Source organism: Oncorhynchus mykiss, chromosome 24 (assembly GCF_057628025.1).
Source record: "Oncorhynchus mykiss isolate SJ-2025 chromosome 24, ASM5762802v1, whole genome shotgun sequence".
NCBI classification, from domain to species: Eukaryota; Metazoa; Chordata; class Actinopteri; order Salmoniformes; family Salmonidae; genus Oncorhynchus; species Oncorhynchus mykiss.
Window position 1 is genome coordinate 20,947,109 of NC_143045.1, and position 15,090 is coordinate 20,962,198.

Consider the following 15,090-nt stretch of genomic DNA (forward strand, 5'->3'; position numbering starts at 1 on the left):
GGCACAACACACATGCTTTACTTTAACTCACCACTGGGGAGCGCTATCCTCTCAGTGATTAGTCAGATGGGGAGTCAGGAGGACATTGATTCCAAAAGGCTCTGTAATATTGAACCATAAATAAACGGATGATCTGTTGAGAAATTCATTGGCTTTAGATTGTGAGGAATTAATAAAGTACTATGGGACGAACTGTGTTAACTCTCAAAAAGATTATGAAGGAATATTTGTCACCTTCAGATACCCATAAAATGAAAATAATCTCTATACTGTATTTGTAATTGCAGTTTAGATAAGAAAGGCTTCCGTTTCTATAGTTACTGAGTTGCTCCTCTTGCTCTACAGTGAGAATCCATGGCTTGTCTGTTTTGTTGAGTGGGGCAACAAAGAGGATTCTCATCTTTTGATAGAGCTACGGTATGTGGATTATTTTCATTCAATTAAGGACATTTCAATCAAAATCACCCTAATACTGAATATAGTTTAATGTGTTAAAGATGAGCAGTATCTATCATTGGCTAATTGTAAATCCGTGTTAAATTGAAGGACGTTGATGAGCTTTACACAGAAAGGTATCTGTTTTGAAAAATACTTTTACCTCATAATGAATACTCTTGTTTTGCAGTCCATCATAGAAAGATGCAAGTAATGATACTAAGACCCAAAATAACCTCATCAACACCAAACATTTACGTTCAGGTTCATGAGATTAAATGTTTGTTGCCATTTAATGGATTGAATACACCTGCTTCAAAACCTAACTTGACGATATCTAAAGTCAAGTGATTCTGCCAAAACATATTGTTTCAAAAGGCATACTGTAGGAACACAAAGGTTTAGAGGTGTTGTCCATCATCACTGTAGAGAGAGAGAGAGATTGAGAGCCATTAGCAGAGAGGGGAGACAAATATGATAATTAAAGCATTCCTCGTTAGATAAATAGTAGATATTCATAATCACAAATACTGTGTGCAGGGGCCACAGTGAGTTAGCTACAGTACATTTCCATAAAACATGAACACTGTACAGCACACTTTCATCAACATGAACACTGTGTACAGAGGCTTCACCATGCTGACGGGAGGAGATGGCAGGAAGAGGAAATGGCCGTTAAAGAACAGTCACATGACAGGAAGAGGAAATGGCCATTAAAAACAGTCACATGACAGAAACGAAAGCACTTAAGACGACGAATGTGACGAAGAATTTAGTCTTGAGAATTATTGTTATACGTTTGAGTCAAAAGAGAGATATTTAGAGAAGGCATGCATGGCATTTTGCACATGGAACAAAACTTTAAAGGGGAATACTCCAGTCTATCAGTAATCTGGGTCCTCTATTGATTCAAGGCTTTTTTGAGTGCAGGGAAACCGTGCCTGTATTTCAAATACTGCTTCACAGTCCAAAACAGCTCCTAATATTGCTCACCAGCCTAATCACTGTGCTCGACAGCAGGCATGTTGTGCCAAAGAACTGTAGGAAATGTAACCTGTATGTTAGCAGTTAGCATTAGAGCTAGCAAACTTGAATCCAGTAAAGAGGCTCAACCCAAAGTCAGCGATTCCCCTTTAAAGGAGAGAGTGATTAGAGCCCTCCCCTGCTGACGCCTCCCCTCTCCGACATGGGTCCGACCCTTACCTATTGCGGCGTAGGGGACCGTCTCACAACAACGCTGCCCAGATAGCTGAGATCAATCAAAAACAGATGAGGTAAGACCCCTGAGCTCTCATACTGTACAAACCAGCAGCCCTACACTATACTTGTCCATATGACCACGACACTGTAAAGGGGTGGAAAAAGAGCATGACCTCTTACGCTAACCTGGAAATCCCTGGGATTCAGAAAGGTTGGAGGTGGGTGTGAGGGGGAAGGGGGGAAGCATGTAGGTCTACAGACAAAAGGGGAGGATTATATGCGCCTCAGGTATATTGCTCTCTTGTATGTCTTCTATTGTCCTGCAGAGCATGTACTGTATGACTATGTGGGTGTAACAGATAATAATTCGAAATGATCAAGTTGTCCAAATGGTCTCAGGTAAATGTTTTTATTAAAAACAGGTGTTTGGTCATAAATCTCAGATTTTCAAATGTGTGAAGATAATTCCTGAAATAGAAGGCTTATGTGGGCAATAATGATGCTGAATATCATTAAAATAACTTTGCTATCTTGTACATTTCACATTTTGTTTGAGGGGTGGAAGGCACTCAAAGTGTAGGTCTCACTCAATCGTCATTTTTTTGTTTAGCTACAGTGTCATTTACCTCCAGTTAAAAAACAGTAGCAGTCAAGGAAAGCCTCTACTAAGGATGTCATAGGTGGGCAATAATACAAGGAAATCCACTATATAGGTAAGAATAAATATTACCTCACTACACTAGTATTCAGAGTTTTCAATCAATAAAAAAAAACACTGTATATGCTAGTTAATTATTTAGTGAAGCATTCGCTCAAAGGTCCCATAAGTCTGCCACCTGAAATCCTTTGTTGCAGATTGCATTTTAATGCAATCGTAACGTTTTACACATTCTAGGTTAGGCTTCCTGCCAACATTTTCTTTAGCATACAGTATTTTCCGTGAACTATGGCAGTTAAAAATCACATTTTCTTCTGAAAATGGGTCGCCATACAGAGTAAAAACACAAATATCTTATAAATAATAATTACAGAATTCAAAGATCAATATCAATCAGATGTGACTTTGTTCTAGGGTTAAATTTCAAAATGTGTCATAAGGACACACTTTAAAAGTGAGTATGAATTGTATCATTTGCCTTGATTCAGAAGGGTATATTGCCAATTTTTTTATTAATAACTTGTTTATGACTGATCAGATGTGTGCCAGATGCAAATACATGCTTTCTGCATATAAGCCTAAATATGCATTATTGGTATGCCAAAAGTAAAACATTACATCATATTCTATAAACTGGGGATACATTAAGAATTGAGTGCCCAGGTTGGAGAAGTTTGTTATGTGCGTTAGTTAATGCGTTGCTGTCCCTGCCGGACCGGTGTAGGTCACCTACCCTGAGGCGGATATCTGGAGCTGGGAGGGCTCTGAGGGCAGCATCTCCTCCTCTGTCCTTCTCTGGGACGGCCACTGCCCGAACACATCCCTGCCCTCCAAAGGGGGAGAGGGGGACTGGGAGGGATAACTGGCTGCGGTGGAGGCATAGGACATGTGGGCACGGTAACTGGGGCTGGGCCTGCGGCTTCCCTGCTGGCCCTGGGTGGGTGAGGTGGCCAGGGAGGACCTTCGGGAGAAACTGACAGTGGCTTGGGGGTGCAGGGTAATCTCAGGCATCTCCAGAGAGTGGGACGTGCGGAGGATGCTGGGGCGGGGCGGGGGGCGGACTAGAATATCTGGAGAACCTGGCTGAGTGCTAAGAGGGCTCTGGGAGAGGGGGGAGAGGCGGGAGGGCTGGAGGACCAGCGGGGGCAGGGAGGGGTCTGTCCTACGGCCTGACCTCGGGCTGAGCCAGGACTGGGGGCTGCTGCTACGGGCTGTGCTTGGGCTCCCTTCACGGGCTGCCGGGTCAGGGTAAGGCAACACTGGTACACCCACACCATGGGACGTGTGTCTGAGCTGGCCGAGACTCTGGGCCTGTTGCATAGCTAAGTGCCTAGCTGGGGGGCCTGGGGGTCGGTCCCTGCTCTGTGGAGCCATTGGGACCTCCAGCTGCAGGAGCCGAGGGCTGGGGAGGTGCAGGCGGCTGGGGGGGAGAGAGTGGAGAGGGGGGTACGGTGGAGGATCGGGAAGGTCCTGGTGATGATGTAAGGGGTGGTGAGGTGGATAAATGAAGTGGGGCCCCTCCAGACCCAGGAAGGGGAACTCGTGAGGCTGCCAGCTGTCAGGTGAGCGAGGGGAGCGAGGGGGAGTACTGTGTGTATGTGGTAGGGAATGGCCAGAGGCAGTGTACTGATGATGGAGTTCCATCTCTTCCCTCTCCTCTGGGATGGAGGGATAGCCGTAGGGCCCCCCGTCAGCAGTGCCTGGGGGGGAGGATAGAGTGGAACTACGGGGACTGATGTCAGGCATGTAAAAAGGTGGTGGTATACCCGATTCCCCGCGGCTGCCTAGATACCCATAGAAAGGGACCTGTGGAAAATCCCTGTAGCGGGAGGCTGGGGCCTGCCCTGCAGCATGATGCCCACTGCCCTCCACAAAGCTCATACCTTCCATGGGCCTGTGGAGGCGGGGGCTGTAGTTGGGGGGCTGCGTGGACTCCAGACTGGAGGATGTTGGGGAGAGCTGTGGTCGGAGCGTGGCCATGATCGGGGGCAGGGGCCCGGGGTCAAAGTCATTCTCCTCGTCCGACTGCCGGAACTCAGGATACATGTCGGACTCCTCGGCGAATGGGAAGCCCTGGATGCGGCGGTGGGCTGATGGTGGGCTGGCCATGCTGAAACGACCATCGGGACCGCGGCTGATCAGCTCGATGGGGCTGGTGACCTCTGACTCGTGCTTGGACACGCTGTACTTCTTGCTGGCTATGGCACGCTTGGTTTTCTTGTAGAAGGAGAGCTCTTTGTCCTTGTCTCTCTGAGGGCTTGGCAGCCTCCTGACGTACAGGCCCGGGCCGTGGGCCCCATCTGAGGACAGGGATTGGGGCCGTGAGGCGGGAGGGGAGCTCTCTGGACTGATCTTCCCAGAGGACAGCCTGTCAGACACAACCAACACAGAGGCGGACACTCAAACATGATGTCTTCATAATGAACCCCTTAAACAGCAGTTATTCATCAATAAACTGCCTAATTGTACACAGTAAAATAGCATGTTAATCACAGTAGGCATCACTACTATGCTAGACAGATACAATCCAAAGCCATGGCACCATGTCAAAGCAAATACACCTGTTTAATTTGTATTCAACCTGATAGTATCCCGTGCATTCTGCTAGCATTGAAGCTAATGACTGTAGCCCCAGCGAAAGTATGAGAAAGGAACCGTTACCAAGCAGCCATGACAACCGTCTCATATAACTTTTTTTACTTGCTCTTGGGTAAAAACCAAGGGCCATTTGTCTTGTTGGGAACATATGCTGCGCCAAATGCTTTTATGTCATAAAAATAAAGCAGATGACATCCAACTAGCCCTTTTTTTCTATTTGCCACACACCAGGAGCAGCATTGTAAACAACACAGTCAACTATAGAGTGCATATACACAGTACAGTGCATGCAGCTGAGCCAACGCAAACACAAATCCCTATACGGTGCATATAATGTATACTGTGCATGCGGTTAGGCCAGCAGAGCACTAAGTAAATCAAATCTATAAAATTCATTTATTATCCATGCAGCCAAGCCAGCATAGCGTAGTGCAGCACAACACACACTGTGGCATGGTGCAAGGAGCTAAGCACTCACAGGGAGCTGGCTGGTGGGGGCATGTAGCTGCTCCTGGCTGGCGCGTCCCAGCAGGGCTCTACCCCGGGCAAGGGGGTGAGAGGAGGCCTGCGGTGGGAGACACACAAATGACATGGGCCACGGTCATTTGTCAACTAAGCCAAACCTCCACACAACACAGGAGGGACCATCACGGAGTCACAAGAGGACTAGACTTCACTATTCTGATATAAACAACTGGAACATGCATTATAATGCAAGTCAACACATCCAATTCCTTTTAACATAGACCTCTCTCCAAAACTTTGACATACACACAATATACATCCAAACCATACTCTTGTCCTAGCAAAGATACCCTGCCCTGACAGTTGGTCCTGAACAGGAGTGAAGTGAACAGAGGCCATAACAATAACTCTTAAGACAGGTAAAGAGGAGTTTATTGTTGCATCTAAATTCAATCCAGTGACTACTGCATTGTGAATCGGCATATGAGCTCAAAAGGTTGGCTCCTGTTTTTTAATCTCTTTGGGTTTGTTTTTAGTACTTACGGTGAGTCAATGCTTTTCCTGAAGTGTGTTACAGACAGGGGAGGGTCTTAGAAGAGACAAAACAGAGATTTAGAGATTACAACCAAGACCAGTGAATGGACAGTAGAAGTTAGACAGTTAGATGAATTGGAGGCATACCTGGTTTGCGTTTGAGTTTTCGTCGGTGCTGTTTGTTGACGAAGCAGGCTGCTAGAGTACTGAAGAGCACCGCAGCCGCTAGAAAGCAGATGGTTGCCACGACGCCCGCTACCACGGGCCTCGCCAACCCCTCTTCAGTCACCTCCGTAGGGGGGAAGGGATCTGAAGCGGAAAAGGTACCCAGGGGTTCAGAAATGGGGGGTGGGGGGGGGTGGAAATGGACTTTAAATCATGAACTTCACCAATCTCATGGAGGTAAATGGATTTAATGGAGTGACATATCAGCAGCATTTAAAAATATTCCATTCCATTGTAGTTATTTGGGAATATTATTTGAATATACTCTTAATCTAATTCTGAATTGTAGTGTAATATATTTGGTGTAACACTTACCTGTGCTGGACACTCCCACCACATTACTGCTGTCACTGATGAGGTCATCCATGACGGCCATGACTCTGAACTCATACCAGGACTCCTGCCAGGGACACAAGACAACACACTCCTCCACTGTCCATTCCACACACATAACACATCCACAGTCCAATTCCCCTCAGCATAACCCCTGTCTCCAAATAACGGTGTCATTACCCCAAAATAATAGCAATAACAGTTTGAGTATACATGAAGGTATACCTTAAATGATTTATATAGGATTTACAAGTCATTTGTAAAGTGTTCATTATTATCTTGTAGACAGGTGAGCCATGACACTAATTACACATTGGCAGTTGTCACTATAAACACACAGCATTGTTTATACATTTAGGTATTTACGGCCCTTTACCTGGACTAGGTCCCTGGCCATCAGCTCAGTCTCAGCGGCAGGGATTAGATCGTCGAGGACCTCCCACCTCTCTCCGAGACGGAACTCCATGATGTAGCGGTCGACAGGCGAGGAGTGATTGGCTGGCGGGAGCCATGTGAGCAGGACGCCGTGCTGTGTGCGATTGGCTGTGAGGCACCGTGGTGGAGTAAGAAGCACCTGTGGTTCAGGGGTACTCAGGGGAGACACTAAGGGGACAAGAGAACAGACCAGTTTTGGAAGGAAGTTAAGCAATTCATATTATTCAAACAGCCATAACAAACCCATACATTCAGATGTGATCAATCAGAGATAAACAGAAGATGGTGAGAGCAATTACAAACTGCACTCTAGAAGATAGCTCTAGAGAGCAGTAGTTTCAATGATATTGTGAGCATACAAAATCAACATGACATGTCTGAAATGGACACACTGATGTGTAAACCTTTAAATACAAATCTTTTATATTTCAAGTTAACTCTATAGCTTATGATATATGCCTTGTCTAAAAAAACATGCATTACAAATAGTAAATTCTAGGTATCTAAATCCACACATACACATGGATTTTGTATTGTAGATATGTGATAGTAGAGTAGTGGCCTGTGGGAACAGAATGTGTTGTGAAAAGTAATGTCATGTAATACTTTAAATTGTATATAACTGCCTTAATGCTGCTGGACCCCAGGAAGAGTAGCTGCTGCCTTGGCACGAACTAATGGGGGTCTTTCATAAATACAAAATACAAGTATAGGCATACAGTATCAGTCCAGTGTAGGCAGTTGTTCTGGCGCTGGTGCCACCTACCTACTGTGTTAACCGTCACGACCTCGCTGAAAGGGCCTGTGCCCAGCTTGTTCTGTGCCAGGACGCTGAACTGATACTCTGTCCTGGGCTCCAGCCCCGGCACCACCAACCACGTCTGAGACCCCGACACCGGCATGGAGTGCCAGTCATGGGGGCCAAAATTCTCCTTTTTCAACCTTGGAGGACAGAAACACAGAGAGAGGTATCATTACTAACTAACCTGCACCCCGACTATAAGGTCAACGGGCCATCCTGGTAACACTCAGATAGCATATATGGTGTACATTAGATAGACAGTCTTATGTAGTGTGCCTCTGTCAAACTACACAGGCAATGGGCTACAGTGTTGCAATACAATACTGTTGCTAGGCTATATTTCACTCTGTTTAATGTCCTCTTCACATTCACGTCACCATCTCTGTAATCTAAACTAAAGGTAATTAGATCACTTTGACTCGTACATTTATAGTAACAGCTCTCTGTACAAAGTAATTCATTATGTAAATACACAAGAGATGTCTCCATGTATATGCAATGTTCCTCAAAGCACATGGTTTAATATTACTGTCAAAAAAATGTCCATTAAGGTGTCATCAGGCCATGACAGAGAGATGGATGAGAATGGCTGTTAATATTAGACTGCCAAAAGCACCACTTCTATCAGATTATTATTCACACGCAGCCACCATTCAACACAGTATGGCTCGTATGACTGCTGACATGTACATCAAATGATAATGGTGATTTTATGGCACCTCGTGGATGTTGCCTAATAGAATGTTACTGCAATGTCTTTCCATTACGCCTTTAATAAATGAACACATGAATTATGCATCTTCTGTGATTTACTGTATGCCCAACTCTTCAACAATGCAAACAATGTAAATACAAATACTGAGTAACTGAGTGATATTACTGAAGGACTGAGTAATAAACCATTAGCATTGTGCTGTCAAAATGGTGTTGTAGTACCTGTCTGTTGATGATAGTATGTTTCCCCCTGTATAACGTTATATGCTTCCCCCTGGATACCATTCTATGCTTCCCCCTGGATACCGTTGTATGCTTCCCCCTGGATACGGTTGTATGCAATTGTTGTTTTGTAAACCAATCGGTCATGCGATTCATTCTTGTTTTTTTTTCTAGTTTTCTTATTGGGGGAAATGACCCCTGGATACGGTTGTATGCTTCCCCCTGGATACCATTGTATGCTTCCCCCTGGATACAGTTGTATGCTTCCCCCTGGATACCGTTGTATGCTTCCCCCTGGATACCGTTGTATGCTTCCCCCTGGATACCATTATATGCTTCCCCCTGGATACCGTTTTATGCTTCCCCCTGGATACCGTTGCATGCTTCCCCTTGGATACCGTTGTATGCTTCCCCCTGGATACTGTTATATGCTTCCCCCTGGATACCGTTGTATGCTTCCCCTTGGATACCGTTGTATGCTTCCCCCTGGATACTGTTATATGCTTCCCCCTGGATACCATTGTAATAATTCAAGTAATTAAATTATCAATATTTCCTTATTGATAACTAGGGCTGTAGCGGTCACAACATTTTGTCAGTCGGTGATTGTCAAGCAAAGAACTGTCGGTCTCACGGTAATTGACCGATTATAATTAACATAGGCACATTTATTGACCGATTATAATTAACATAAGCACATTTAGCATCTCCTGGGTTCCACACATAGACTTTTTTTAAATGGATTGTAGGCTAATAAATCCATGTAATGTAGCCTACACCTTCACAATAATTCCATGATTTATTTCAGAAGAACAGAATAGCATACTCAGTTGTCCTTATCTTGTTTGGGATAGGGGGCAGCATTTTCACTTTTGGATGAATAGCGTGCCCAGAGTGAACTGCCTCCTACTCAGTCCCAGATGCTAATATTTGTATATTATTAGTAGTATTGGATAGAAAACACTCTGAAGTTTCTAAAACTGTTTGAATGATGTCTGTGAGTATAACAGAACTCATATGGCAGGTATAAACTTGAGAAAAAATCCAAACAGGAAGTGGGAAATCTGAGGTTTGTAATTTTTGAACTCAGCCCCTATCGAATTCACAGTGGGATATGGGTTATTTTGCATACACGTGACAGGCTAATATTGTCACCCATCAGACTATTCTTGATTTCATCTTGTCTTTACATATACTAAATATTATATGTGACATTTGTTTTGATTTAGAATGGACCATTATCATGCACCTGTATTGAAACATGTAATCTATGCATTTAAATAGCGAATGGAGGACACTTGTCACGCCCTGACCTTAGAGAGCCTTTTTATGTCTCTATTTGGTTTGGTCAGGGTGTGATTTGGGTGGGCATTCTATGTGTTGTATTTCTTTGTGTTTGGCAGAGTGTGGTTCCCAATCAGAGGCAGCTGTCTATCATTGTCTCTGATTGGGAATCATACTTAGGTAACCTTTTTTCCCATCTATGTTGTGGGATCTTGTCCTTGTATTGTTGCTGTTGAGCCCTACAAGGCTGTATGTTTCATTGGTTCTCTCTTTCTTGGTTTTCTGGTTATCATTAAAGAGTATGATTAATTAACCTACCCCACGCTGCATCTTGGTCTAATTCCAACAACGATCATTACAACGCTTTTCCCCGTGGTTTATTTTCATGCCAGCCAGGTAGGCTATACTACTGTTGTAAAGATAAGCAATGTGCTTAATATTAGGAAGGTTGATAAATAGATATATTAGGCCTAGCCTATAGAAAGCTGATGGGATCCTCCTCTTTTTAATAGAGGCCATCACTCTGTTTTCTCGCGCAATTGCATAGCCTATAGAAATGTTGCGCAACAGGAGCTCATGGGCTCTCATGAAGTGTTTGATTAGATTTTTTATTACATTTGCATTGATGTCAGAGTGATTAGAGGGACAATAGAGTGCTGAGTACCAGGCAGTAAGCAAGTTTGGTAAGCTAGTAACGACTAGCAGCAGCATCAGAGCTCGGAGAAGCCTAATTACCGTGACTAAATGTTCATGTGGAATTTTACTGGCTTCATGACTTGTGACCACCAGTGTGGCGGTAATACGGTCACTAAAACAGCCCTGTTGATAACAAATCAGATCCCTACAAATCATATCTATTGAAGATCAATCCCCAAAGTCTCTGTCCCTCCACCTCTATTAGGGGAATCAACTGCAATCTGAGTATAAGATCTGATGGTAGACTAGAGCATGCTGGGAGTACTCACACTGGGCCGTACCACACTGAGAATGTCTGATCAAAGCCTCCGTCATAACCCGGCTCCCAGGACACGTTGGCCGAGGTCACCGAGGGCAACACACGAATGCTGCCTGGAGCATGTGGGCTGGTGCCTGAGGGTCAGAGAGAAGAGACCGTCATATTTAATACCAGAGCCATCTACAGTATACCTCTATCTCTACTGTATATTGCTCTGGCCCACACTAAAGAGTGATAGCCCAATCTGTTAGGTCTATATGTACTGTACAGTGAAGGTTAGGATGACCATTCTTCAATAACCACAGTATGAGTCAAGTGTGTTATTCCCATAACAGCTGTTTTGTCAATGTATAAAAAGCTTTCTCACTCAGAATGACTATCATTGTCCAAAAATGTGTCCTATTAAGTCAAATAATGTACATTGTGCTGTCATTACCATTCACAGTCCTCTACAGTATACAACTGCCTACAATGGCTGCGAATAGCCTATCTGATTGGCTAATGCCCTGTACTTTGAGGTGTTGACCAATGGTGAGGTAAAGGTGAGTGAAGGTCTATGGCTTGGCCAGACCATCATCATCCCTAGCCCCAGTTGTGTGGCCAAGACCCAGCACCTTGTACTGGGATTAAATGGAGACCTGCTGCCAGAAACGTCAAAGCTGTCCTCTCCACACTCAGCACCTCTGACATGTCAACTGTCACTCCAGTGAGGGGACACTTGGGAAGGTGCCAGCTAGGGTGTATGACTGTGAGAAGTCCTGAGGCATGCTTATTACTCATATGTACTGTAAACACACAAGCAAGTCACTTGTCTAAGCAGTACTTCAGAATACATACAGTACAGCTGGGACTAGGGTCATCATGAATGTCTAAGCAGTACTTCAGTATACATATAGTTCAGCTGGGACTAGGGTCATCATGAATGTCTAAGCAGTACTTCAGTATACATATAGTCCAGCTGGGACTAGGGTCATCATGAATGTCTAAGCAGTACTTCAGTATACATATAGTCCAGCTGGGACTAGGGTCATCAGGAATGTCTAAGCAGTACTTCAGTATACATATAGTCCAGCTGGGACTAGGGTCATCAGGAATGGGAACAGAAAGCTGCAAGGTTGCTGTCAAACTACTTAAATTCAGATTAACTGAAATTCTGAACCCTGAAGCTGAGAAAATACAGCGGGACTGTATCGATGACTAGGATCATCAGACATGCATGGGGAAAGAGGGTTATGAGGTCACAGGGGACGGTACCAATGACGAGGAGGCGTGTGCTGGCAGTGATGCTGGTGACCACATTGGTGGCCACACACTCCCATTCCCCATGATCCTCCTTGCTGAGGGACAGGAACTGTAAGCTGCCGCTGGAAAGGATGTTGTGCTTACTCTTGCTGGGCTTCCCCACCTTGAACACATGCACACACATGCACACACACACAAGCACACACACAGTTCCCTGGTTGTTATATCAAAAAAGCAGTTTGAGTTTTCCATGTTTCTCTTCCCAGACTAGTCCCAGCTATAGCGTGGTGTCATACCTTCCTCCAGGTGATGGTTGGTATCTCAGGGTCTCCCGAGGCAGCACAGGGGATGACCAGCTCTCTACCAGCCTCTTGGCGGTACTCCCCACCAGGCCTCACGTTAAAGTAGGGGGGATCCTGTGGGCCGGGCCAACACACACACAATGTCACAGACCAAGTCTCACAACAAGTCTCACCAAAAGGGGGGAGAGAAGACTACACATATCACATTTGGTCAGATGTTTCTTCCAGTACCAGTACCTTTAGCACCAGAATGGCCGGGTCAGACTGGCCCTTAGTACCCAGGGCGTTGAAAGGCATACAGGTGTAGGTGCCGAGGGAGTCTTCTGTGGCCTCCGCCACCCGGATACTCCCATCCGGTGCCTGGCTCCATCCAGGGTACTGGGACAGGAGAGAGGAGGTACACTCAACATCACAGGGATGCAATATTCTCTAAAACATGTCAGGGCCTGTATTCAAAGAGCTTTAAAGGAGTGCGGATCTAGGATTCGTGTCCATGTAAATCGCATTCATTATGGTCTAAAAGGGAAAGATCTGCAATTCTACTCTGGGATACTTTGTGAACAGCTGTTTTGGTGAATGAGGTGTAATCAGCATCAGTCCAGACAGACAGAGGCCCCCACAGATGGCAGACTGAGACTGACCTTCTCCACTCTGAGAGGGTAGCCATCTTTCTCCCACTTCACTGATATCACCGGCGGGTTGGCGTCCGCTGGGCAGCGGATGATCCCTGGCAGTTTCCGTGGGACGTATATGATGGAGGGCATGTTGAGCACGCGAGCAGGGTCTGAGGGTCAGAGGTTAGAGGTCAGAGAGGACAGAGCACGAGGTTTTGTATAGATGGATGGGAGATGTTTTCAGTGAAATTAGAGTGGAGCATAAAGTCTGAAACTGTTAAATCACAATTACAACTGCCAGGTACTTCTCCTGTAATAAGTTGGTCGGTATGGAAACCATGTAAGAAATAGTATTTTATAAGTGACTTTATGGTGGCCCAAGCTAGCTGCTAACTAATTGTCTTTAGCTATCAACTTGGATAGTACATAACAGGAAAAAGGACTCCTGAATTTGGTTTATCTTTTCAGCAAGGGGCTCTGGTCACCCTCTGAAGCCAATCACAAAGACAGTCATGGTCGGCTGCTAGTGTATCTAGATCTCTCTCTCTCTCTCTCTCTCTCTAAGAATACAGAAATCAATGACCAGCGACTGCAGAGGGAATTAGCATAGTAGCAAACACACTTAGACATCCGGCCTGGTGGCATTTCCCCCCCACATAGCAGATGAACTAAAAGGTCACCATTTCAATTCAGTCCAGCACATTGAGGAGACCAATACTCTTTCTCTAAGGGGAGAAGGATAGACTGAGCAGCATGCTATTGGGTGAGACTAGCAGACTGTCTCTTTCAGTGTCTAGCAATATGGAAGATAAACAACTCTACAGAGACTGGAATCATAGACGGGGAAAAAATGCTAAGAATATGGTGATGAGAGAGAACCTGCCAAGATGATGAGCAGTAGGAATATCTAATCATTCCCTCGTCCCGACCTTTGACTCTGAAATTCAGCCAAGGGTGGAAAAGTTTCAGCAGGGCGATATGTATGGTACTGCATCACCAATGACAATACATCAGCAGTGTTCTGGCTGCCATTATGCAGGTTGTGATACTGTTATTTCTCCTCCTGTTCCAGTACTGCCAGCCAGCCTGCCTGTCTGCCCCTCCCCCTTACCCTCCCTCCATCGCCATGGTAACACTCACACTGAACAGAGAGGTGTGCCGATGCTGACGGTGGAGTTCCGAGGCTGTTGCTTGGGCTGCAGGTGTATTTCCCAGCATCCTCTGGTTTCACCCGGAAGATGTGGAGGGTTCCGTCGATGAGGATGCGTACTCGGTTTTTCAGGTCACTGCCAAGAGGAAGCAGACGTTATCGAATATGCCATAGCATAGAGACACACTCGCACACTTGGGGCTGCATTAATGTAATTGCACAAGCTTGCCATGAGAGGGCAGCATTTGGTCAAATCCAACCAGACTGAATAGCTTCCAAAAGATGAAGCAGTTGAATGTCAAATAAATCCCCTTATTTCCACAATCACCTGATGCTGCAGCCTTAGTGTTTTCTCTCGCACTGCCACTTTAAATGAAGTACCCTCATGAAGAGTACACTGGCAGATATTCTATTCCCGCTGTGTTTCAAACAAAGAACAAACAAACCTCACACCATGTTCATTTGAGTAATATTTGAGAGGACATTATGCAAAATAAATAGCAGAGGGAATATTTTAATCTAAACTATGAATATTTTTGAGTAAATAAATCATATGATTAGACCAAAAATACCCTTTCGTGATAGACTGTTGCCTCCAAGGATAGACCAAACATTGTAAGCAGCCTAACTAGGACAGTAGTGTCTTATCCTAGGGTTGATTATGCACAGACTTTTTCTAGGCCTTTAGAAACCTATTTGAGATGGGCCTCTTTCTAAGGGACTCTCTGATAGGTTGATTCTCCCAGACAGACACTTGGTCTCCCAGTCACTTGTTCTTTCTAAAACGTCTCCATCACTAAACTAAAGCGGTGCTTGGGGCGAGTCTGGCAGCTCCTGGCTACGCTTCAGATCATTACTACAGTATAAGAGGCATGTGGAATTGTCATCAGAGCGTGCTAACCCGGCTGGCGTGCTCCAGACA

General features: G+C 45.1%; 1 protein-coding gene across 8 annotated transcripts in view; it reads right to left on the minus strand.

Annotated features, from left to right (window-relative positions):
* Positions 1-15,090, minus strand: part of LOC110503964 (protein turtle homolog B) — a 74,017-nt gene that overhangs the window by 5,559 nt on the left and 53,368 nt on the right. The window contains exons 7-21 of one of the 8 annotated variants that reach the window (XR_016491490.1): positions 14,159-14,304; positions 13,046-13,188; positions 12,642-12,782; positions 12,399-12,518; positions 12,115-12,265; positions 10,871-10,994; positions 7,650-7,825; positions 6,825-7,051; positions 6,431-6,515; positions 6,038-6,199; positions 5,900-5,945; positions 5,370-5,456; positions 3,027-4,661; positions 1,639-1,684; positions 820-858 (exon numbers count right to left, since the gene is read on the minus strand). Coding sequence is in view for 4 of the 8 variants with exons in the window: in XM_036961385.2 (XP_036817280.2) it covers positions 1,639-1,684; positions 3,027-4,661; positions 5,370-5,456; positions 5,900-5,945; positions 6,038-6,199; positions 6,431-6,515; positions 6,825-7,051; positions 7,650-7,825; positions 10,871-10,994; positions 12,115-12,265; positions 12,399-12,518; positions 12,642-12,782; positions 13,046-13,188; positions 14,159-14,304 (3,289 nt within the window). In the remaining 4 variants the exon portion in view is untranslated. Of the gene's footprint in view, positions 1-667; positions 859-1,638; positions 1,685-3,026; positions 4,662-5,369; positions 5,457-5,899; positions 5,946-6,037; positions 6,200-6,430; positions 6,516-6,824; positions 7,052-7,649; positions 7,826-10,870; positions 10,995-12,114; positions 12,266-12,398; positions 12,519-12,641; positions 12,783-13,045; positions 13,189-14,158; positions 14,305-15,090 lie in introns of those variants that run through there. The other 7 variants (XM_036961385.2, XR_016491491.1, XR_016491492.1 and 4 more) reach the window with 7 other exon arrangements.